Below are 24,764 nucleotides of genomic sequence, written 5' to 3'. Positions count from 1 at the left end.
TTCCAGGCTCCTTGCTTAGCCCTCAGATGGAATGTTCCGGAAAAACCAGTGTTAAGGGCCAGGCTGGTTCACAACAGCCCAGGTAGATTTGCAGCGGATGCTGGCAATCCCGTTTCCACCACGCCCAGCCGCGGCTTATAGGCACTTGTCACGAGAAAGTACATCTAGATCCCCAGTAAGACACTGTCTCCGAAGTTGCCAGGCCCTGGTGGAGTGGGCCCTGCACAGCCGGGTGGCCACGCGACGTCTGCAGAGATGGTGTCTTTTCTGATTTGCCTGATCTGCCTACGGTCTGAACTCACTTCTTATAAAGGACCCTTGGCGCGTGGAGGGCTGAGGCTAAAAAAGGGCCGTAAATCTTGAATTTAAAGAATCTTAAATCCCCTTTTACCTCACCACGTTTCCAAGGCAAAATTCAAAATGACAGTTTGGGCAAATCCTCGATGGCCTCCCAAATACGAAAAGCGGTTTAGACATGGTTTTCACGCCACGATATTGAAATGTGGGGACAGTGCAGTGGTGAACAGGGACCTAGAAAGATGCTGTCCTAAACCAGGGCTGTCCTGCAGTATCAAGGGGAACAGTGGACACTCAACATGGTAACCACGGTGCTCACATCTGCTGGTGTTTCCCTCAAAGTAAAAGGCACGCAAGGCTGGGATCGCATTTCTGTTCAATCGCGGGCGGCGCACAGAGGTGACTCATGCGGCCAAGATGTGCGCAGAAGTGGGAAGAGGCAGTGGGAGGAGGGAGCCCCTTTGGGGAGCAGAGCAGACGTGTGGGCTGTTAACCCCAGGTCACCCCAGATGGCAATCCTGCAGGGCCCAGCCCACCCTCCATCAACTGGGCTGGAGGAGCCCCAGCCAGCCAGCTCTTTGGACGTTGTGGTCCCGGCAGGGCTTGGCCCAGGGACAGGGTTGGAGGCAGGTGTCTGTGGAGGGGCTGGACCTCCTCCCCTAGTCTGGTTTGGGGAGGCGGGGAGGGACAGGGCAGATTTCCCTGGGGGTGGGGCTGCAGGGATGAAGATCCACTTACTTGGGGCTTCTCTGGTGGCGCAGTGGTTAAGAATCCACCTGCCAATGCAGAGGACGCGGGTTCGATCCCCGGCCCGGGAAGATCCCACATGCCGCAGAGCAACTAAGCCCGTGCGCCACAACTGCTGAGCCTGTGCTCTAGAGCCCGCAAGCCACAACTACTGAGCCCGCGAATCACAACTACTGAAGCCCGTGCGCCTAGAGCCCGTGCTCCGCAACAAGAGAAGCCACTGCAATGAGAAGCCCACGCACCACAAGGAAGAGTAGCGCCCGCTCACAGCAACTAGAGAAAGCCCGCGCGCAGCAACAAAGACCCAACACAGCCAAAAAAATAAATTAAAAAAAATCCACTTGTTTATGTGTTGCTCTCAGGTCTTAAGTGTAGGTTGAAAAAGACCAAGTAAAAAATAAGACGACCTTTTTCTGCAAAAAGAACATTAAAATAGCAGTCATAGGTCAGAACGCCGGCCTTTGGACCTGCGGGTCACTGAGGTTTGGAGTGCTGTCAGAAGAATCCAAACTGGATTGATCTCCTCCAACCTTTGCTCCAGGCCCGAAAGGCCAGGGGGTGGGGGATGAGGGGTGGTACCCGCCGCACCTGCCCGGCCAGCCTTGCCAGGTTGAGTCCCCAGTCCCGCCCCAGGTGCCGCAAATCCCACCCACCCCGGTCTCCCCATCCCGCCCCCGGTCCACCATCCCCCATCCCGTGCCTCCTCCCTCCCGGCCTCGGGCTCCTCCCGGCCTCCTCCCTCCCAGGCTCCGGGCTCCAGCTGCTCCTGGCGTAGGAGCAGGTGCAGCCCCTCCCGCCCCCTCATCCCTTCGGGCCCCGCCCCGTCCCTCCCGCGCCAGCCGCGCCCCTGCCCTCCCCCTCCCCTGACATTCCCATTCCTCCCCCCCGCCCTCCTTCCCCGCCCCTCCCCCGCCGCCAGCCCCGCCTCCCGGCGCCCGCGGCCCGGCGGAAAGACCGGAGGCGCCCCGAGTCCCGGGAGGTGGACTTGGCACCCCCGGCCCTGCGGCCCGGGCGCCCCCTCCCGCCCCTTTCGGCATGGAGTCTGCGGGGCGCGCGCAGGCGGCGCGGGACCGCGTCCCCAGGTAGGCGCACGAGGCCCGGGCGCTCCTGGCCCAGCCCGGGGTAGCGGGCGCGGGTGCCGGTGGCGTGGAGCCGGCGGGGGCGGTGGTGCCCGGCGCCTGCGCGCCCCTGGGCGGCCCCTGCGCTGCGCACGCGCCCGCGCTCGGCCCGCCGCCCCTTCCTGCACCCGGGAGGGTGGGGGGGAACACGCGCCCCCCACGGGGGGCCCCGGGCGCCGTAGGTCCCACGTTCCACGTGCGCGCGGAACTTTACTCTGGGTCTTTTTGTGTCGTAGGATCGATCCGTACGGGTTTGAAAGGCCTGAGGACTTTGATTATGCAGCTTATGAAGAATTTTTTTCCACCTATCTGGCGATACTCACCAGAAGAGCCATAAAATGGTCCAGACTGCTAAAGGGAGGCGCTGGTGTCCAGAAGAGTGTGACACGTGAGTTCGGAGCCTGATCCTCCAGGCGCGCAACAAGTGACCCGACCGACGGGTGACGGGCGCGCCAGCCAGGTCAGGGCTTGGGGTTCCTTCGGGTCTCGGATCTGGGGGGGAAGGCTGCCGCGAGCCCGGCTCGTATCCCGCGCAGGCTCGCAGGTGAGGGCGCTGCACGGTCAAGGTGCAGGCCCTCCTTTCTTCCCTCCGGCATGAGGCCTGCTTGTCCTTTGAGATGGATGGAGACCATGGCCTTCTTTCCAGAAGAAGGTGGATTTCCTGCTCCTCCAAATGAGAGTGGCCAGGGCTGTGCCCTTGCGCGGTTCCGGGCAGAGCTCTCCCTGACCCCCGCAGAGTGAAAGCGGGGTCCTTCCTGCACCCCCCCACCTCTTCCCCTGCTCTCCTTGGGGTTCTTCCCCAGCCCCAGGCTGTGCCCTCGCCTCCTTCAGGTCGGGATTGGAATGCCACCTCCAGGAGGCTTTCCCGTCTCACCCCACTGCCCCACACTTCCTGTCCTTTCTTTGCCTATTTTCTGTTCCTCCCTGTCTTATGCGGTGTGGGTCCTACTTATTTTATCCTTTGTTTCCCTGCTGGGATCAAAGACCCCTCCCTGCCGGCTGGCTTGGATGGATGATTGCTTCAGTGTTTGTTGAATGAATGAATGGAGTGTTTGGCTGCAGTGTTCCTCACGCTGTGGATAGAGGGTAGACCGTGGGTACCTGCGGGCAGGTGGTGAGGGGTGGACGGGAATGTGCCCCGGGGAGCGAAGGAAACTCAAGCATGTGGGGCAGGGGGGCTGCTGGGGCTTCCTGACATGGGACATTAATGACAATTAAGGGGTGAGGGTGGGGGTCCCAGCCACCAGGTACTGAGTTGTGACCAGAGTATTAGGGGTGTGGTGAGGAGGGCCCGGCGGTGGAACAGGGGCCCTGCACCAGGTCACAGGCGGGCCCACGTTGCACCGCCAGGCAGAGAGAAGTCAGTGTTTAAGCAAGGGGGTGACAGGTCAATTTTTGCCTGTAAAGGGGCCCCCAGAGGGGCCCCAGTATGCAGGAGATGCTTGGGAAATACTTGTGGGATTAACACGGGGGGGTGGGGTGGAGGCAGGTGGACCTGGACCTCGGCCTCACCCTGGGCTTCACCCTCAACCAGGCCCTCCCTCCTCAAGGCTGTTACTGGTGGGCAGTGTTTAGTAAAAACATGGGTAAACTAGCGTTTCATATAATCATCAGCCTGAAGGGACCTCAAAGGTTGACCCTTCTTGCTTTCCAGACCCCGAAGCTAATATCCTGCATGATTGTACGCCGAGGTCCATCCCTGCGTTGCTGCTGGTGTTAACGTGTTTCCAGCAGACCTCGGCTTCATTTTTTTCCTTTTGATTTGTTTTTAAACGTTACACACAAATATATAAAAATAAATTTAATTTTTGCACATGGGAAAACATCGTAATCACACTAAAAGATGTGAATTGAATTGAGTTTCTCTGCTGCCCAGGCCCCAGTCTCCCGTAGAGGTGACCGTTGGCGACTGTCCCACGTCCCCCCAGGAACAGGGCGCACTCTCGGGCTGTCGTTTGCTTTTTAATGCAGGAGAAGACTTCCTGTGCAACCTAGACCCAGGGGTCCAGCTGACCCACAGGTCAGTTAGCGCAGAGAATCATGGCAAGATGTGCATGTGCGCATGAGCCTTTGTTTTTATATGAAACACACGTGCATGTTTATTCCTCTTTGATTTTGTCGTTTGATTCTATCCTGTCATCTTTTCTTTGAACAGGGGGGGTCCACCAATTCTGTATCTTTCCTGCCGGAGCCGTACTTAACGCGTTGTATCTATTTTCCAGTGTCGGGGTCTTTTTTTCCAGGTGGATCGGGAGTAACAGCACTCTGAGTGCAGAATCCTTCCAGATCGCTAGTCTTTTCCTCGACTTTTGAGGTTGTCTGATTTAAAGGTTTTGTTTTGTTTTTGCTTTTGCCTTTTGGAGCACTTATCAACTTTTTCTGAAAATTTAACTTGCTTTTATTGAAGTAACAATTATTTCTTTTTCTGCTTTAATTTTTTTTTTTTTTTTTTAATTTTTAAAAAATATATGCAACCTTCGTTAAACTGTCTGATCATGGCAGCGAGTATACTTGGCGTACAGGTTTAGGAGCAAATATACTTGATCCCTGGTGAGCCTTTGGCCTGGGGACGGGGTTCACCGTCGAGCTGAACCGGAGAACACAGTGACCTGAAGTTCTTTCAGGAAATCCAGCGAGAGGCATGTGGGCTCGCAGGGTTCTGTGGGCCAGGGCATTGCCACTGGAGCTGGTGTGGCTTCCGGGTGTGACGGCCGGGGAGGCTGCAGCACCCACAGGGCTCCGAGGGAGGGGCAGTCGGCGTAGACAGCAGTGGACGTGTGATCCAGGAAATGGACCTCCAGTTTTTTCCTGCCAGACGTTCCGGGCTGGCCGTAGTGTCGTCGGGGGTGTGGCATCCCAGGGAGGGGAGGCCATGTGAGCGCTGTGGGACCCAGCTTGCGCGGTCAGAGCCAGGCAGCCGCGTTTGGAGCCCTGCCCCTGACACCAGCAAGCACGCCCGAAGACCACCTTTGCTCTCGTGCCTTCACCGTTTCTGGCTTTTTGGGTCCTACTGTGTTCGTTCTCTTTTTTTGAGAGGACTTCAGTCTTGTCTCCAGTCACACGATTACCCACGAATCCTGGCATCCAGCAAGTCTTCAGATGACAGCTGAAACTCACCCTGCTTGAGGACGCTAGCTATGGATACGATGAAGCTTTTCTTTTTCTTTTTCTTTGTCTGTGGCGAGTATCCACCGGGAGCCTGAGATCGCTTGCTCTCAGTGCTCGACCTGGAAGCTGCCTTAATGTTCCTTTCCGCCTTGGTGTAAAGGCACTTGGTGAGGGAAAAGCTCTGTCCCGTTTGCTTCTTCTGTATCTCCTGCCTGGTGGGCTAGGGTATTAGCACCATCTAAATGAGAATGAAGTTGCAAAACATATTTTAAAGACAAATATAAAAAACCTGGGAATCTGCTTAACTTTTTGGGGGCAGACGGCTGGGAGTTAATTCTTTGCGGTTTTTACCATATATTTTATACTTCTCCAAATGGCCAGGAGGACGCATGGGTTAGCCCTGCCCTTGGGGAAGCGTCAGTCCCTGAGGATGGGAAAACCGTTTTCTTTCTCTTCCGAAGAAACTTAGTAAATTCAGATAACAAACAACGAAAATAACAGCAGCCTTTATTCTCTGAAACTTCTGGGTGTTGTTACTGCTCTTAAGGCAGCCGAGAGCCCCGAGTCCTGACTGTGTTTCAGGCACTGGGCTGTGCTTTGTTCCCATTTCACAGGTTAAGAGACTGAGGCCTACTCAGGGTTGGGGCTGGTGAGGCACAGTGTGAGGGGTTTAACCAGTGTGCACTTTCCTTTTTATACTTTATATTAATTTTTAAAACTTTGCAGTGACATTCGCTCTTCTTGGCGTACAGGTCTGTGAGTGTAGACAACTGCACAGTTAGGTAATCCCTGCCGCAGGTGAGGTTCAGAACAGTCGGTCGCCTTCAGGAGCCCCTCCTGCGCGATCCTGGGCAGGACCCTCCTGCAGGCCTGGACGTCGGCAGAGGCCTGGGTGGGTGTGGCGGCAGCTACAGGGCAGCGGGAGGGACCCTGAAGGTGTATTGGCGTCTCTCTCCGTTGATGTAGTTCTTTGATTTCTCTTTGCAGATGTTTTGTTAGATTTATACCTAAATATTTCTCCTTTCATTTTTGGTGCTATCGTAAGTGATACTGTCTCAGTGTTTTTATTTCAGCGGTTTGCTGTTCATACGTGGAGTTACTGTTGATTTCTGCGTGTCCTTTCCTTTTGCTCCGTCTCGGTGGGAATGGCCCCTTCCCAAGTTAGGCCTGACCTGTCCGTCCCCTTGCTGTTGCGTGAAGAGGATTAATTCACTCTGGGTGCGGCTGGTCACGCTGACCCCTGAGGGCTCCTGTAAATCGTACTAAGTTGGAGGGTAGACTTCAAAACGTCACGTCCCCATAACAGAATGACCAGACCAAGCCACGCTGGCCAAGACGTTCTGGCCCAGACGCGATCCTACGACATGCTTCTTAACTGGCAAAGGGTTTCTCGAGTTTTCTTTGCCTTTGGCGGATGGTGTTAAAATCTGTCCTTTCCTCCCTCTGGGTACCCCTCGTCATCCGCACCCTCCTGCACACGTTTGCCGTGCGTTTGCTGTCCCCCACGCCCTCCCAGGAGCAGGCAGTGCTCGAGGCATGGCCTCCGGGAAGCCTCTTTTCAGATGCTCCCGTACAGGTGACCGTCAGTTTGAGTGACAAGATTTTAGCGATGCTGCTTTTCTTGACCACAGCCTATAACCTTTTTCTGTTAAATACGGCTGGTGCCTCAGCGTCCGGCACAGGCCGAGGAGCGGGCAGGGTGGGGAACGGAGGTGACCCTCACAGCCCGTATTCTTGTGCTGACAGCGAGCTAGAGGTAGCAGGGCTGCCGTAGCCTCCGGACTGTGCTTAGCCTGGGGACGGAGAACGGAATTCTGTAACGAGCGCATGTATCGATTTGGTGGAGGTGCGTGAAATTTTGCACCTTTTTTTTTTTTTTTGCGGTACGCGGGCCTCTCGCTGCCGTGGCCTCTCCCGTTGCGGAGCACAGGCTCCGGACGCGCAGGCTCAGCGGCCATGGCTCACGGGCCCAGCCGCTCCGCGGCATGTGGGATCTTCCCGGACCGGGGCACGAACCCGTGTCCCCTGCATTGTCAGGCAGACTCCCAACCAGTGCGCCACCAGGGAAGCCTTGCACCTTTTTTTATGTCTGATTGAATGATTTCGGCGAGAGCCAGAAGCAAACTCTGTGGTTTCTGGCCTCGGGAAGCGCCCAGCGGTCTGGGTAAAGCTGCCCCTTCCCTCCGTTTCAGTGAAGCGCTACATCCGGAAGGGCGTCCCGCTGGAGCACCGGGCCCGCGTCTGGATGGGGGTGAGCGGAGCCCAGGCCCAGATGGACCAGAACCCCGGCTACTACCTCCATCTCCTCCAGGGAGAGAAGGATGACAGCCTGGAGGAGGCCATCAGGACAGGTGACGCACGGGGTCCGTCCCCCGGGATATGGGGGCTGGGCGCCACCCCCAGAAGGAAACTGTGTTAGCACCCGGTGATGCTGTGATGTTGATGAGGAAAGTTACGTGGTTAAAGTTACGTGGTTAAAGCTGATTTCAGTTTTCTGAAAGGAAAATCAAAACGCAGGCAGTCACGAGGGGAGGAGAGTGATTTGAACTGGCTCAGGAAATATTTGTGTGTCTAGCTAGGTGGTAAGGAAAATGGTGCCAGAAAGACCACATTTCTGAGAAGAATCCCTCCAGGAACGCGAGGCCGCTGAGCTAGCAGTCAGTACAGGAGGGACGTGGGCTGGGTGACCCCCGCGGACTCGCAGACACAGCTGCGCGCGTGCAGGAAGCCACACACCAGAGACCTCTCTTCATGTCATACTCTGAGTGTCCAGGCTCTTCAGAGTTCAACGTACTGGATTGAATAATTAGATTTTGAGGAAATACACCTGCCTCTCTGGCCGTAACAGCTTTTGACAACTACAGATTTAAACACAAATACTTCATTTAAAAAATTTGATGACTTTAAATGTCAGGTTGGACTGACTTGTAACGTTGAGAAAGTGGTGTGTCCCCAGCGTGAGAGCTGGAGACGGGGTGGGGGGCACTGGGGCGCTGAGCCTGCTGGCTGCACCCTGATGCCACGGCAAACCCCGGCCAAAGGGCTCAGAACAGACGCTGCCATGGCCCTGCGGGCACACGTGCGGGGGTCCCTCCGCAGGGCCAGACGTGCTGATTCAGGGCGGGAAGAGACCTCAGGTCCAAGCGAAGGCCGATCGTGTTAAATAAGGTAGAATGTGGCTGTTTGTTTGAAAAATGAATTTTAAAGGATCTATTTAGTGCAGAGTTTTTGGATACATAAAATTGACCTTTCTGTCTTTCCAAACTGAACCTCTGTCCCCATTAAACACTAACTCCCCATCCCCTCCCCCGCCTCCCACCGTCCACTCTCTGTCTCTATGAATTTGACGCCTCTAGGGACTTCACATGGCTGGAATGACACAGTATTTGTCCTTTTGCGTCCGGCTTATTTCACTGAGTGTAACGGCCTCGAGGTTTGGCCTCAAGGTTCACCCACGCTGAGCGTGTGTCGGGATTCCCTTCCTTTCTGAGGCTGAACAACGTTCTGTTACGTGTAGAGACTGCGCTATGTTTATCCATCATCTGTCCACGGACGCTTGGTCTGCTCCCCCCCTCTGGCCACTGTGAGTTATGCTGCACGAACGGGGGTGTGCAAGTCATTCTTTGAGACCCTGCTTTCAGTGTTCTGGGTACATGCGCAGAAGGGGAATTGCTGGGTCCTGTGACGATTCTAGGTCTACTTTTGAAGGGTCTGGATCAGTCGATTTATAGGGACAGTAGAGCGGGTGCTTCGTGCCACGGAAGTGCAGACCAAACGTCCCGCTGCGTCTGCCTGCAGCATGGCAGTGGGGTAGGCGTAGAGAGATTTCAAAACACGGAGAAACGTCTCATCCTAGAAGACGTTATGTAGCAACGAGCACTGATCACTCTAGTCTGAATTAGTGAAAAGCACACAATTCCCTGTGGTGGATGCCAGTTTTGGGAAGGTTCAGAATTCCAGGAAAAAACTCTTCTTTGTAAAAAACATACAATGAAAACGTACGTGCTTTGAGGCAGGCAGCGGGCTGTTCGGCTCAGAGCTGGTTTTCGGCAGAGCCCAGGCCTGGGCCAGAGCCCGGGGGCAGAATTCCTGCAGCCATGGGGAGGCCTCCAGCCGTCAGCTGTGTCCGAGAGTCCCGCTGTCACGTGGACACCATTGCTCTGATCCAAGCAGGGCCAGCGGTTGTTAGTTGACCCCCGCCCTCCTTGCTCTGCCCGCGTCCTCGCTTCACAGGATCGCAGCTCCTTAAGGCAGGCGTCCGGCCCGGGCGGGGAGGGGGGCCAAGCAGCAGCAAGAGGCGGCCGGACTGTCCTGCAGACAGAAGCCGGCGGCGATGAGCTTATCTCGGGCTCAGTTTTCCCTTTTGTCTGTTTCTCTCTAAACGGGAATCTCAGGGTGTCCTGCCTCCTTATGTGTTCAGTCTTCAGAACTGGGAAAATTCTCCGAAGTTTTATGTAACCTGTTCACCTGTCACCCCACCTCATCCCCGGCTAAGCGGGGGGCGCGGGGGTGGCAGGAACCGCCAGGGCCCGAGCAGCCCGGCCTTATCCAAGGATCCCGCTCTGTCGTCCTTGCTGACTCCAGAGGAAGGGCTGCTGTGCCCACCTGTGTCCCCGGGCCGGGCTGCCGCGGGACAGGGGCCCCGGGGGGCCGCCTCTGCGCCCCTGAGGCCAGCTGATGGTGGGGGTCAGGAAGGGTCCGGGTCCGCCGCAGAGCCGTCTCTGTCCCCAGCCCTGAGCGGCCTGCGCCGCGGATCTCCTCACAGACATGAACAGGACCTTCCCTGACAACGTGCGGTTCCGGAAGGGCTCGGACCCCTGCTTGCAGAGGACCCTGTACAACGTGCTGCTGGCCTACGGGCACCACAACCGTGGCGTGGGCTACTGCCAGGTGAGCCCCCGGCGCCCGCAGCCCTGGCAGGGACGTCAGCCTGGTCCTGGGCTGCCAGGTCCTCCCCGACACAGGCTGGGACTTCACCGTCTCCCAGCAGTGCCAGCCACGGAGACGGGGCGGGGGGAAGGGGAAGCAGCTGAGTGAACACGGGCTGCGGTGACCAGTATCCTCTCGTCCTGGTGCAGATGCTGGGCACGGGTGTGTGTGTCTGAGCGTGCACGCGTGCGGTGGGCCAGCCCTTCGAGGCTGTTTCCGGAAGCCGGATCAGCCGGCAGTAGGAGGTGACAGGGGTCGTGCTTCCTGCTGCGCGGAGCTGCCCGTCAGGTGGCAGGAATCAGTTCTCGTTCCTCCCTGGAGACTCTCCTTCTGGAGCATCGAAGGGACAGTGTTCACGGCCTGGAAAGCGAGGGGAGCTGGGTCGGGAGGCGAAGGGACCGCACCCTCCCGCCGTGCACTCCGGAGGCTGCCGGGTCCCGGCGGGTGTGGGCAGGGGCCAGGGGCTGCGGCTGGGGGCTCCTGTCCCTGCGTGTGAGGCCTCTGCCCCCCGAGCCGGAGGCCAGGCCAAAGCGTCCCCGAGAGGAAGACAGGCCCTGGGCGGTAGCACCTACGGCCCCCGGTGGCTCCAGGGCTGGGACCACGAGCGCCGGGCCGGGGGCAGGGGACACGGATGCCTACTCGGGGCGGCCCCGGCAGCTCGTGTCCCATGTGGACGGCACGTGGTGTGGCCTCGGCTCCGGGGGGACGGGGGGGTCGCGGGAAGGAGTGAGGCAGGAGCTTTGAAAAGACCAGCAGCAAAGACACGTGAGGACGCCGTTCACAGAGCGGCCGGTGTGATCCCCAGGTTGTTTTCAGGCCGCTGTTCCGCAGCGGGTACATGCAGGAAAGACGCAGCTGGGCAGATCTGTTCTTCCGAGGTAATCCCTGTCGCTGTCACTTGTTACGACTGCCCTTAACGTCCTGTCCTGGGGCAGGAGCTGGCCTTCAGGAGTCAGGGAGACAGGGCAGCTGAGAAACTGTCCTTAGATTATTCTAGCTGCTGTTCTTGTGGGTCTTAAAAATAGGGTTAAAAAATAACCCACACAATTTTAAACATGAGCCTGATGGAAATACACGCATGTATGTACACACACACACACGTATGAGCTTCCCGTGGGTGCCGTGACATCGTGCCGCCGGCTGAGAGGCGCACAGGACAGGAGTCGATCGTCTCTCAGCCCCGCAGGCAGGAGTCCGAGGTCCGGGGGTCGGGGAGCTGGCTTCTCCATGGCTGTCTCGCTGGTGTGTCTGGGTCCAAATTCAACTTGTTGGTTGACGAGAGCTGGATTTTCCCCTTATTGCTAGAGAAATACGTGTTTATTTTAGAAGTTGTAGAGAAGCAGCAAAGAAGAAAGTGGAAGTCACCCGAAACCCAGTCTGGCAGGAGGGGCGCTGACTCGGCGCTCGGCCACCGCTGCTCCTTTCCGGGTCCGCCCGCCCCTGGCGGCTGAGGGTCCTGAACTGTGTGTACATGGCAGCGTCTGCCCCCTTGGCGCTGTGCACCCTGAATTTCCCCAAATGGGCTCTATCACGAGATTCCACTTCAACGTCCCCGAGCGTCAGACCACGCGCCTTACCGCTCTTAGGAAGTGTGGTCACTGGTGTAGTTTCCCCCCAATAGTTTAATGCACACGAGGCCCTGGCCTGCTCTAAGTCAGGAGTCATGGGCCCAGCTACACGTGTCGCTAGACGGCAGAGCCTCAGACGCCGTAGCTCCACTGAAGGGTCGTTCCAGAACCAGGCAAGCTTTAGGGAAGAGCCAGGGACACGGAAAGTTAGCCGTTAGCCGGGCGATTACAGAGTCTGCGGGTGGTCCCGACCTCAGTGAGTTCCTTTGGTTCCTTTGTCTAATTTCAGGGAATGAACTTTCTAGCGGGCTATCTGATTCTGGTGACAAGGAGTGAAGAGGAGTCCTTTTGGCTGTTGGACGCCCTTGTTGGCAGAATACTCCCGGGTACGTTGAGTCCTCGCGGTAAGAGCGGAACTGTCGCTTTCTGGTGTTGCCGAGACGATGTCACTGACAAGTCAAGACGTGACGAAACGGAAGGAACTGTCTGAGAGTCGAGGTCGAAAACCTTCTTGCAGTTGAGTTGAGATAGGAGCGCGATAGATGCAGGTCCCAGCAGGCGGCGATGCGTCTCGGGGCCCGGACGTGGCCGAGCGGGCTCTGAGCTCCTCGTCTGGGTCTGCGCCGCTGGCGTCTGGACCGTGGGGACTGTCGCGGCCGTAGTGAGCAGGCCGGCGAGCGGCCGGGCTTCTGTAGCCTTCATTGCTGGGCTCGTGAATGGCCATGGGCGCAGTGACCGTCAGCTGTTGTGGCTACTGCTTTCGAGGTGAAGATCATTCCTCTCGTGCATTTCTACTTTTCTGTTTATTACTGAATGTTAATTGTTTTAGTGAATAAACCGGTTTTGTGAACCGGTTTAGTGTTTTAGTGAACCACCGGTTTCTGTGATGCGCCACGTAGACGGTGAGCTGCAGAGTAGGGTCCCTTTGGGACAAGAAGTGGCCGGAGCCGTCTGGGGTGGGAGAGGACTTGGGCAGATGTGACCCCCCACAGCCGCGATGGTGGTGCTTGGTCCAGCCGCTGGCAAAGTCCTGGTGACTGTGGACGGGCTCCGGCTGCCCACGCGACGAGCCCTGGTGGTCTTGTCTGCTGTGCCCGCCTCCCCCAGGACCACCCGGGAGAGCAGCCGCCCGTCCTGGAGGCTGCGTGTTCGGATGCGAGGGCGGCCGGGGCCCGTCCAGGCTCCAGGCTCGCCTGCATCCGCTCTCGTCTGGTCCGTGGAGCAGCCACACCACACATGCCAACCACCGAGTCCCCTTCACGGACGGCAGCACGGAGGCCTGGGCTCAGATCCACAGCTCTGGGCCCCCGGGAGGTGAGCCTGGGCGGTGCCGTGAAGAGGGGCCCTCTCCTCGGGCCTGTGCCGCTGTTAGCAAGGGCTGGGGGGATGCCGCCCGCGGGGACGGAGGACGGAGAGGGGCAGCTGCCCCGGCTTCATGGCGGAGCCTGAACAGCTGTCGGGGAGAAGATGGACAGGCTTCCAGACAAAAAGCCAGCACGGCTCCGTGGTCGCCGTTTGCTCAGTTAGGCCAGAGGCTGCATTTTGATGAACGTTCCCACCGTGACCGATCCCAGGGGCTCTTCGGGGGTTTGGGGAAGCCTGGTGGCGACACAGCAGCGGGACCGAGATCAACAGAGGCCGTAAGGGCCGACCTAGAGGAACAGAAACGCAACAGTGGCCCCCGGGGTGGTGCGTCGCACAGGCTTATTTTAAGGCCATAAAGTGTCATTTCTGATGATTATTAGGTTCAGTCAACTAAACTACAATGGAAATAGGCCCATCCTTCTGCAAGGACAGGGCATCGTGGCCGGGCTTAGATCACAGGATGGCCCAGACCGAAAATGGCTTCTTTTACGTCAAGATAGTTATGTCTGGGTCTCTTCCTCTGGGGAACCCCTACCCTATCTGCCCTCAGACTGCCGAGCCTGCAGAGAAGGGACGGGGTTGGGATGGGCTGGGCCAGCTTGGGATGTCACATTGGTGATGAGTCAGCCCACTTATGAACGAACACGCTTGCGTCCTGAGAGCTGGTCTGACCCATTTCCCCTTGAGACACAGGGGAGCCGGGCGACGATTGCCCCTCCCGGGAGCAGCCCTGCTGAAGCCAGAAGGCGTGGCCCAGACAAGGGCGGGCAGGGCTCATTGTGGGCGCGACAGTACCCGGGCCCCCCGGGCCCACCTGCCCCTGCAGCAGCGCTCCCCTCTCCACGTGCTGACACAGCCATTGGGCTGTTTGCAAAGTGAGGCGACCCCGGGAGAAGGCCTGGCTTCGGGGAGAAGGCTCAGGCCTGTGGCGGGTGTGGGGTGTGACCTTGACTATTTTGGGAGCTGCCCTAAGCCTGTCTGTAACCGAGAACGAGGCCGTGCTGTGCTCACGGCTCCGCAAATCCGCTGTCTCTGCCACGCTCTCCTGAGACGGCTCAGCACCTGCAGGACGGGAAGCGGAGCCTGCCCCTTGCCCCCGGGACCAGAGCCAGAGCGCTGCTAGTTGAGAGGACAGGACAGCCAGCGGCCCTAGGGTTTAGGAACAGAAGTGAGAGGAGGGTATGGGAGGGAAGGAAGCTTCAGTCCCAGGTATTTATAACTGAACAGGCTTCTAGTAACTGATTTCTGGGGTCTTTAGTACTGAGCATGGTTTAGTGTGTGCACGCGCTCTGAAAACCGGTGGTGTGACTGATGTCGTGTCGATACTCATAATGATTCTATTTTAACCCAAATACTTAATTAACAAGAACGTCTTTCCCTTTGCTGTGGTGAATGACCAAACTGTGTGTGGCAGCGGGCACAGAACGGGTACCAAGTTTTCCTATTTTATTATTTTTTTAAATTATTTATTTTATTTATTTATTTTTGGCTGTGTTGGGTCTTCGTTGCTGCGCGTGGGCTTTTCTCTAGTTGCGGCGAGCAGGGGCTACTCTTCGTTGCGGTGCGCGGGCTTCTCATTGCTGTGGCTTCTCTTGTTGTGAAGCACGGGCTCTGGGCACGTGGGCTTCAGTAGTGTGGCCTGCGGGCTCAGTAGTTGTGGCTCGCGGGCTCTAGAGCACAGGCTCAGTAGTTGTGGCATGTGGGCCAGTAGTTGTGGCTCATGGGCTCTAGAGCACAGGCTCAGTAGTTGTGGCACGTGGGCTCAGTAGTTGTGGCTCACGGGCTGTAGAGTGCAGGCTCAATAGTTGTGACACACGGGCTTAGTTGCTCCACAGCATGTGGGATCTTCCCGGGCAGGGCTCGAACCCGTGTCCCCTGCCTTGGCAGGTGGATTCTTAACCTCTGCGCCACCAGGAAAGACCCCCTGTTTTATTATTTTATTTTATTCCTGTTTTTACAGCAAAGTTTAAGCTGTCATGTATTATAATACATGACATTAAGCTAGAAAATTCCTTGGCAAGAAAGTGTCCATTCAAAAGACAGTCACGCAGTTGGAAGCATTGGTCTGTCTGATGCTCTCCTGTAACGTTCACCTGCATCTTCTCCATGAGAGGAAAATAGGACACGTGACACAAGAGTGTGGGGGGGTGCCCAGGACACTCTGGGGGGGGGGTGCCAGGACGCTCACACGTTCGGTTTTCCCGTCCATCCGTCAGCGGACACTTGGTTGCCCCCACTGTTGGCTGCCTGATCTTGGGTTGCAAACGTCCCTGCTTCCCATCAGGTTGTGACGGATGCCCAGCGGGGCACTGCTGTCCAGAGTGCTGGGACCTGGGGCCCCACTCTGGGCATTGCTCCCAGGAGTTCCTGCATCCCTGTGGCTGGGACCTTGCCCTGGGTCACCCTCTGGAAAGGGTCGCTGGGCGTGGCCCCCCTCATGGCTAAGGGGGAACGAGGGTCACGGGTGTCAGGGGCTGTGGTTTGTGGGGTCCACGTCCCCGCTTCTCCCCTGTCCCCGTGCAGATTACTACAGCCCCTCGATGCTGGGCCTGAAGACGGACCAGGAGGTCCTCGGGGAGCTGGTAAGGACCAAGCTGCCGGCGGTGGCGGCCCTGATGGACAGTCACGGCCTGCTGTGGACCCTGGTCGTGTCGCGCTGGTTCATCTGCCTGTTTGTGGACGTCCTGCCCGTGGAGGTGAGGGCGCCTGGCTCGGACTGGGGCCGACTAGGCGGCCACGCGCTGACCCGCTGTCTCTGCCTCTGCAGACCGTGCTTCGCATCTGGGATTGTCTGTTCAACGAGGGCTCTAAGATCATCTTCCGGGTGGCTCTGACCCTCATCAAGGAACATCAAGCCTTGATCTTGGAAGCCACCAGCGTCCCCGACATCTGCGAGAAGTTCAAGGACATCACCAGAGGGAGCTTCGTGACTGAATGCCACACCTTCATGCGGGTGGGTGTCAGCGCCCTGCCGCCTCCCTGCGCGGGCTGCCCGGCCCTCCCCCCTAAGCAGCCCAGGGAGGGGCTCCAGCCCTTCCAGGCCAGCTTCTCCTGGAGCCCGGGGTGCCCAGCAGACCCAGGGTGGTCACCCTTGCTCCCCTCCTGCGCCGTCAGCCCAGGGGTGGGGCCGGGTGCCACCTGGGGCCCCCCAGGGAGCCCCGTCACATCCACACCTTGGTTTCTCCCGGGCCTGGGAGGTGACCGCCCCCATCCCAGGCTTTCCCGATGACCCGGTCTACACCGGGCCCCCCATTTCTGTTCAGCCCTACGCCTGTTGACTTCTCTCCGGCCTTGGTGGGGTCACGCCTGTCTGTCCCTCCCCGCTGGGTCCCGGGCCTGGCGCGGGCCGTGTGGACAGCTCAGATCACCTGAGTGAACGAAGTGGATGCTGCGTCCCGCAGGCCCAGGGGGGCGGGGTTTACAGGGACACTGGGACACTGGGATGGGGGGGCGAAGCCCAGGCCTGGAGTGACCCTGGGAGGGGGGAGCGCTGACCCAGACGCCCGGCTGTTGTGTTCTTCAGCTTCCAGTTTGAAACAGCTGCACTGATGGCGTGCCCCCTCCCCCGCCCCCCAGGGTACGAGGCCCTGGCGAGGAGGTCCCGCAGCCTAGGGCTGTTAGGTGTTTGGTTTCAGTGAGTGAAGGCCCCGGTACAATTCACCCTTTACCTGGAGATTTCAGAGCTCTTCAGTGCCTTCCGCTCAGCGGGTGGTGCAGCTGCGTCACTGGGCCCGGGCGTTTTCTTCTCCCCAAAGGGCGCCCCAGCCCCAGCTAACGCCCTGCTCTGTCCCCGTGGCTCGGCCTCCTGGACTTTGGCACAAATAGAGTCAGACAGTGCAAGTTTGGCGTCCGGCCCTTGGACTCGGGCTGATGCTTCCGAGGTGGTGCGAGTCTGTCTGTGGAGCAGGGCCCCCGCACGCAGTAGGTGCTCAGTTAGTGCGAGTCTGTGTGGAGCAGGGCCCCGCACGCAGTAGGTGCTCAGTTAGTGCGAGTCTGTCTGTGGAGCAGGGCCCCGCACACAGTAGGTGCTCAGTTAGTGCGGGCGCCTGGCCTGCTCGTGTGATGGCTGCGGGCGGACGTGTGTCCACGGCGGGTGTGGCCGGTGTTCCAGCCCAAGGTGTTCTGGGCCCTGTGAGCTGATGGACGCAGAGGATTGGCGGGGTGGTCTCCCCACACGGCAGAAAAGCCACTGCGTAAAGACATGTGTCTGCCCACGACAGGTGTGGCCATCATGGGACGCTGGCCGGGAGGTGGCCCTGGTCTTATTTTCTCAGGGGTCGCTACAAAGTTGTATATGCATTTCAGCAAAACTGCAGTTCATAGGTCAAACCTCTCTGAAATCCTGTGTGAGAACATCTAGAATTTCCTTGAGAATGAAAGCCGTGATCTCGTTGGCAGCTGAGAGCAACGTAACGGGAAGAGGACAGCTGAACGCATCTGAAGAGTCTGTTCTCAGGGCATCGCCCGCTCAGAACTTGCTCCCAGGTGCTCCCACCCCGCCCCCCAGGCGCCTTCTCTCCTCCTCGTTGTGAAGCAGTTTCTCTGTTACTGGAAGCAAGTCTGAGTCCCTTCCTGCTTCCACTTCTCAAATCTGGTTTCTTCCTTGCTTAGTCTGCTCACTGACGGCCCCGACCGGCTTCCGAGCTGCTGCGGGCAGAGTCAAAACGAAAAGAGCCCACGCAGGAAGGGCAAAAGCAAAATCAGGGCTTCTGTGCAGCAACGGACACCAGCAGCAGAGTGAAGAGGGAACTCACAGAACAGGAGAGACTGTGCAAACCATGGCTGCTAAAGGGTCAACATCCAGACACACAGAGACCACAGCACAACAAGGAGCCAAGGAATTACATTTAAAAATGGGCAGAGCGGATTTCTCTGGTGGCGCAGTGGTCAGGGGACACAGGTTTGAGCCCTGGTCTGGGAAGATCCCACATGCCGCGGAGCAGCTAAGCCCGTGCGCCACAACTACTGAGCCTGCGCTCTAGAGCCTGTGAGCCACAACTGCTGAGCCCACATACCACAACTACTGAAGCCCGCGTACCTAGAGCTTGTGCTCCACAACAAGAGAAGCCCATGCACCGCAACGAAGACCCAACACAGCCATAAATAAATAAATTTTTAAAAAAGAAAAAGAAAAATGGGCAGAGGGACTTCACTGGCAGTCCAGTGCTTAAAACTCCACGCTTCTAATGCAGGGGGCACAGGTTTGATCCCTGGTCAGGGAGCTAAGATCCCACATGCTGTGCAGCGTGGCCAAAATGTTTTAAAAAAAGTTTTAAATGGGCAGAGGGCCTGAGTAGATCCTATCCAAAAAAGACATACAGGTAGCCAACAGGTACACGAAAAGATGCTCAGTATCGCTCGTCATCAGGGAAATACAAGTCAAAACCACAATGAGCTGTCGCCTCACACCTGGCAGAACGGCCATCATCAAAAAGACCACAAATCACAAATGTTGGTGAGGATGTGGAGAAAAGGGAACCCTATTCATACATTGTTGGTGGGAATGTAAATTGGTGCAGGCACTGTGAAAAACAGTATGGAGGTCCTCAAAAGACTAAAAATAGAACTACCATAAGATCCAGCAATCCCACTACTGGGCACTTATCCAAAGGAAATGAAATCAGGGTCTCTAAGAGACCCCAGCCCGCCCACGTTCACTGCAGCATCACAATAGCCAAGGCATGGAAACAACCTGAATGCCCACACAGATGCATGGATAAACAAGACATGGTCCATCCATGCCAGCGGGGTTTTATCCAGCCTCGAAAAGGAAGGTCCTGATACCTGCTACCACATGGATGAACCTGGAGGACATTATGCTTGGTAATTTGTCACAAAAGGACAAAAACTGTCTGATTCCACATATGTGAGGCCCCTGGAGGAGTCAGATTCATAGAGACAAAAGCGGGTTGCTGGGGACAGAGTTGGGTTTGGGAAGATGAGAAGGTTCTGGAGATCCGATGCCCAACATGTGAACATAGCTTACACCACCCAGCCACACACCTGGAGTGGCTAGGATGTAAATTATTGGGTGGGCCAAGAGGTTCGTCGTTTTCTCCGTAAGATGGCTCTAGTAGCACTTAATTGTCTTTAACTTCATTCAAAACAATTTTGTTCAACAGAGTTTTGGAAGTCCTAGCCACAGCAATTAGAGAAGAGAAAGAAAGAAAAGGAATACAAATTGGAAAAGAAGTAAAACTGTCACTGTTTGCAGATGACATGATACTATACATAGAGAATCCTAAAGATGCCACCAGAAAACTACTAGAACTAATCAATGAATTCGGTAAGGTTGCAGGATACAAAATTAATACACAGAAATCTCTGGCATTCCTATACACTAATAATGAAAAATAAGAAAGAGAAATTAAGGAAACAATCCCATTTACCATCGCAACAAAAAGAATAAAATACCTAGGAATAAACCTACCTAAGGAGGCGAAAGATTTGTACTCAGAAAACTTTATAAAACACTGATGAAAGAAATCAAAGATGACATAAACAGGTGGAGAAATATACAGTGTTCTTGGATTGGAAGAATCAATATTGTGAAAATGACTATGCTATCCAAAGCAATCTGCAGATTCAGTGCAGTCCCTATCAAATTACCAATGGCATTCTTTACAGAATTAGAACAAAAAATTTTACAATTCGTATGGAAACACAAAAGACCCTGAATTACCAAAGCAATCTTGAGAACGAAAAACGGAGCTGGAGGAATCAGGCTCCCTGACTTCAGACTATACTACAAAGCTACAGTAATCAAGACAGTATGGTACTGGCACAAAAACAGAAATATAGATCAATGGTACAGGATAGAAAGCCCAGAGATAAACCCACCCACATATGGGCACCTAATTTACGGCAAAGGAGGCAAGAACATACAATGGAGAAAAGACAGCCTCTTCAATAAGTGGTGCTGGGAAAACTGGACAGCTACATGTAAAAGAATGAAATTAGAGCACTCCCTAACACCATACACAAAAATAAACTTCAAATGGATTAAAGACCTAAATGTAAGACCAGACACTATAAAACTCTTAGAGGAAAACATAGGAAAAACACTCTCTGATATAAACCACAGCAAGATCTTTTTTGACCCACCTCCTAGAGTAATGAAAATAAAACCAAAAATAAACAAATGGGACTGAATTAAAAGCTTTTGCACAGCAAAGGAAACCATAAACAAGACGAAAAGACAACCCTCAGAATCGGAGAAAACATTTGCAAATGAAACAATGGACAAAGGATTAATCTCCAAAATATATAAACAGCTCATGGAGCTCAATTTCAGAAAAACAAACAACCCAATTAAAAATTGGGCAGACCCACAGCATAATAGGGTCTCCTTGGCCGCTGGATCTGGAGTCTGGATGTTGCTCTATAAAGACCTTTAATAAAATCTTTTTAAAAGAAAAAAAAATAAATAAAAATTGGGCAGAAGACCTAAATAGACATTTCACCAAAGAAGACGTATAGATGGCCAAGAGACACATGAAAAGATGCTCAACATCACTAATTATTAGAGAAATGCAAATCAAAACTACAATGAGGCATCACCTCACACCAGTCAGAATGGCCATCGTCAAAAAATCTAGAAACAGTAAATGCTGGAGAGGGTGAGGAGAAAAGGGAACCCTCCTGCACTGTTGGTGGGAATGTAAATTGATACAGCCACTATGGAGAACAGTATGGAGGTTCCTTAAAAAACTAAAAATAGAACTACCATATGACCAGCAATCCCACTACTGGGCATATACCCTGAGAAAACCATAATTCAAAAAGAGTCATGTACCAAAGTGTTCACTGCAGCTCTATTTACAATAGCCAGGACATGGAAGCAACCTAAGTGTCCATCGACGGATGAATGGATAAAGAAGATGTGTCACATATATACAATGGAATATTACTCAGCCATAAAAAGAATGAAACTGAGATATTTGTAGTGAGGTGGGTGCACCTAGAGTCTGTCACACAGAGTGAAGTAAGTCAGAAAGAGAAAAACAAATACGGTACGCTAACGCATGTATATGGAATCTAAAAAAAAAAATGGTGTTGATGAATCTAATGGCAGAGCAGGAATAAAGATGTAGACAGAGAGAATGGACTTGAGGACAAGGCGGGGGATGGGGAGGGGACGCTGGGGCAAAGTGAGAGAGTGCCATGGACATATATACACTACTAAATGTAAACCAGATAGCTAGTGGGGAGCAGCCGCATAGCACAGGGAGATCAGCTTGGTGCTTTGTGACCACATAGAGGGGTGGGATAGGGAGGGTGGGAGGGAGACGCAAGAGGGAGGGGATATGGGGATGTATGTATGCATATGGCTGATTCATTTTGTTGTGCGACAGAGGCTAGCGCAGTATTGTGAAGCAGTTATACTCCAATAAAGACATGTTTAAAAAAAAACAATTTTGTTAGATTGTATTGTGACTGCTGTCATATCAGCATCCTTTTAAGAAGACATCAAAATTGGTGAATTTTTGTGTAACCATTTTAATATTGAAGATGGAACGAAAAAAGCAACATTTTCAGCGTATTATGCTTTATTATTTCAATAAAGGTAAAAACGCAACCAAAATGCAAAGAGATCTGTGCAGTGTATGGAGAAGGCGCTGTGACTGCTGGAACGCGCCAAAAGTGGTTTGAGAAGTTTCGTGCTCAAGATTTCTCGCTGGACGAGGCTCCGCAGTCGAGTAGGCCAGTTGAAGCTGATAGCGATCAAATCGAGACATTGTGAACAGTCAATGTTATACCACGTGGAAGATAGCAGACATACTCAAAATCTCCAAATCAAACGTAAATCATTTGAACGAGCTTGGTTATGTTAATTGCTTTGATGTTTGGGTTCCACATAAGTTAAGCGAAAAAAAACCTTCCTGACCAGATTTCCACATGCAATTCTCTACGGAAACATAATGAAAACGTTCCGTTTTTAAAACAAATTGTGATGGGCGATGAAAAGTGGATACTGTACAATAATGTGGAATGGAAGAGATTGTGGGGCAAGTGAAATGAACCATCACCAACCACTCGAAAGGCCAGTGTTCATCCAAAGAAGGTGATGCTGTGTATATAGTGGGATTGGAAGGGAGTCCTCTATTATGAGCTCCTGCTCCCAATGAGACCAACTGAAAGCAGCACTCGATGAAAAGCGTCCAGAATTAGTCAACAGAAAACAACACATAATCTTCCATCAGGATAACGCAAGACCGCATGTTTCTTTAATGACCAGGCAAAAGCTGTTACAGCTTGTTACAGTTTGTAAGTTCTGATTCATCCTCGGTATTCACCAGATGTTACATCTTCGGATTTCCATTTATTTTGGTCTTTACAAAATTCTCTTAATGGAAAAAAATTCAATTCCCTGAAAGCCTGTAAGAGGCACCTGGGACAGTTCTTTGCTCAGAAAGGTAAAAGTTTGGGGAAGAAGGAATTATGAAGTTGCCTGGAAAATGGCAGAAGGTAGTGGAACAAAAGGGTGAATACGTTGTTCAGTAAAGTTCTTGGTGAAAATGAAAAACGTCTTTTATTTTTACTTAAAAACCGAAGGCACTTTTTGGCCAACCCAATATGTGGGTTTTACCACAAAAACAAAGAAACACCAAAAGAATGAAAATTGGACAAGACGTTACCGAATTTTAATTCCAGGAGCTCAGAGCCTCAGACTTCAGAATCTGAGACATTTTATGGATTGGATTCAAAATTTTTAAAGTGCTAAACGTGACCCAAGTGTAACGAAGCGAGACCCTGTGGGCCTTCCCGGGGCAGACCCCTCCCCCACCTCCTCTGCTGTGGCTCCTCGAAGTACCCAGACAGTCGTATCTCACGCACGTTTCCTGAGTTTTTCAGATGCTAAACCCACCAAGGAGTGTCGCCCCCAGCCCTTGTGGCGCCTGAGGATTGATAATGTGACCCTGTGACCTCACGTCTACCAGAGAACTGTGCAGAGCTGATCACACACCCTGGGACCCCTCCCCCTCTGGTCTTGAAAATGCTTTGCTGAAACCCTTCCGGGAGTTTGGGCCTTTTGGGGGCACAAGCCGCCCATTCTGCTTGCTCGGCCCCGCAGTAAACCCTTCTCTGCTCCAAACTCCGGCCGCCCCACCGGGCTCCCCAGGCCCCGGCCCTCCTGGGGTGAAGGTCAAAGGGGCTGTGCGTTCCTAGCGCCGCGGCTGGCCGACTGGCCGCATGGGGAAGCCGCAGACTCTTCGGGCAGTGTCTGGGCTGATGGTTGAGTTATTCTGTCACTAACATCCTTTCGGTTTTAAAAAGTGATGGAAACAGGTGACCTTCCTTCGCTCACTGACCAACGGGCCTCAGCCCAGCCTTTACCAGGGGCAGGAAGGGGAAACGCATTGCGGGATCTAAACTAATCCCTTTCTGTTCCAGAAAATCTTCTCGGAGCCTGGGAGCCTGTCCAGGGCCAGCATCGCCAGGCTGAGGGAGCGTTGCCGGGCCCGGCTGCTGGCGCAGGGCTGACCAGCCTTCAGGGCATCGGGCCGCCACCCTCCACACTCCAGCCGGGAGCAATTTAATTGTCATTCTGTAACGTAGCTCTTCAAGTCTAGCTCTTCGTGTTTCTAAATATATATTTTTACCTGAGACACTGATAATATATACGTAACGTGTGCGATTGTGTTTATTCCATCGGCACCTGTCAGTCTGCATCGGCTCACCAGCCACTGAAAACTAACCCCTAGCAGTGACTTTTGCATCAGTGTCACTGGTGCCAGTACTTACCGTCCTTCCTGCAGGAGAGCAGTGGCCTCCAGGGAAGGTTTGTGCACGTGAGACCTCACTGTAGAAGGTAAGTTTTTCAAATGATTTTGTAAAATTATCGTGTTACGTGAAGAATAAACCAGATGCACGTGTGTAAGATTTAAGGCCTGCAAGTCAGATCTGGGCTGCGTCATCCCGGACCCCTGGAGGGAGAAGATGCCCCTAGCGAAACCCCTCCGCTCAGGGCTGGAGGCCCTGGACCTCCACCCTGGCCCCGCCTCCCTCCCTCTGCGGCCTCCTCCTCTGGCTGAGAAACCCACAGCCCGGGCAGGCTGTCCTGCACAGGACACATGGGGACAGGTGGGCTTTTCCTGGAAGGAACCACGCCACGGGTTCCCCTCCGTGGGAGCTCACCAGCAGCACTGCTAGGGCCTGGGGCGCGTCACTGCCCGGGGCTCCACGAAGGCAGACGCACCACCTCCACATGGGCTGGGTTTAACTTAACGTGTTCCTACTGTGTGTGATGCTACAAATCCCACCACGCCTGCCAAGACGTGACCCTGCAGGACGGGCCAGCTGCTGGTCTCTCCGGGCTCAGGCCTGTACCACCCACACCGCAGAAAAGCGGAGATGGACATGTGGGATGATGACGCAGCTCACGCCACTTGCGGCTGGGCTGCTGCTGGGCGGCCGCGTCCTGCCCCACCTCAGCGTCCCTCACGCGTCCTACCCCCCACCTCAGCGTCCCTCACGGGCCCTGCTCCGCTGAGCCTGGTCTCAAGGGACGGCTGCACAGTACAGGCCGCACAGGGCCACCCGCAGGCAGGCTGCACTCGGCCTCAGCAAGGCCTGTGGGGCCTCCGAGGGCGCGGGTCTCTTCTAACTGGGGCCCCAGCTCCCCCTCGGT

At 54.8% G+C, this 24,764-nt stretch overlaps 1 protein-coding gene across 2 annotated transcripts; it reads left to right on the top strand.

Annotated features, from left to right (window-relative positions):
* The first annotated feature begins 1,984 nt into the window (after positions 1-1,984).
* GRTP1 (growth hormone regulated TBC protein 1) lies at positions 1,985-23,813 on the top strand. 2 transcript variants are annotated; one of them, XM_030856693.3, is made up of 8 exons: positions 1,985-2,126; positions 2,399-2,550; positions 7,463-7,621; positions 10,036-10,160; positions 12,057-12,153; positions 15,656-15,828; positions 15,900-16,085; positions 23,528-23,813. In XM_030856693.3, the coding sequence occupies exons 1-8, from the start codon at positions 2,080-2,082 to the stop codon at positions 23,615-23,617; spliced, it is 1,029 nt and encodes a 342-aa protein (XP_030712553.1). In that variant the 5' UTR covers positions 1,985-2,079; the 3' UTR covers positions 23,618-23,813. The 2 variants fall into 2 exon arrangements, with proteins under 2 accessions (XP_030712553.1, XP_060144068.1); XM_060288085.1 differs by lacking the exon at positions 1,985-2,126 and adding an exon at positions 4,039-4,182 and having other exon boundaries at positions 2,424-2,550; positions 23,528-23,812.
* The last annotated feature ends 951 nt before the right edge of the window (positions 23,814-24,764 follow it).

This window comes from Globicephala melas, chromosome 18, assembly GCF_963455315.2.
Source record: "Globicephala melas chromosome 18, mGloMel1.2, whole genome shotgun sequence".
In the NCBI taxonomy this organism is placed as follows: Eukaryota; Metazoa; Chordata; class Mammalia; order Artiodactyla; family Delphinidae; genus Globicephala; species Globicephala melas.
The sequence above is the reverse complement of the archived record's forward strand: the minus strand, read 5'-3'. Positions and strand labels throughout refer to the sequence as shown.

What these genes read in the sequence shown, in the direction of transcription:
- GRTP1 (XM_030856693.3), top strand. Translation starts at nt 2,080, where the DNA reads ATGGAGTCTGCGGGGCGCGCGCAGGCGGCGCGGGACCGCGTCCCCAG. An exon ending in TGGACGTCCTGCCCGTGGAG is followed by an intron (nt 15,829 to 15,899) that starts GTGAGGGCGCCT and finishes CTGCCTCTGCAG; the next exon opens with ACCGTGCTTCGCATCTGGGA. An exon ending in AATGCCACACCTTCATGCGG is followed by an intron (nt 16,086 to 23,527) that starts GTGGGTGTCAGC and finishes TTTCTGTTCCAG; the next exon opens with AAAATCTTCTCGGAGCCTGG.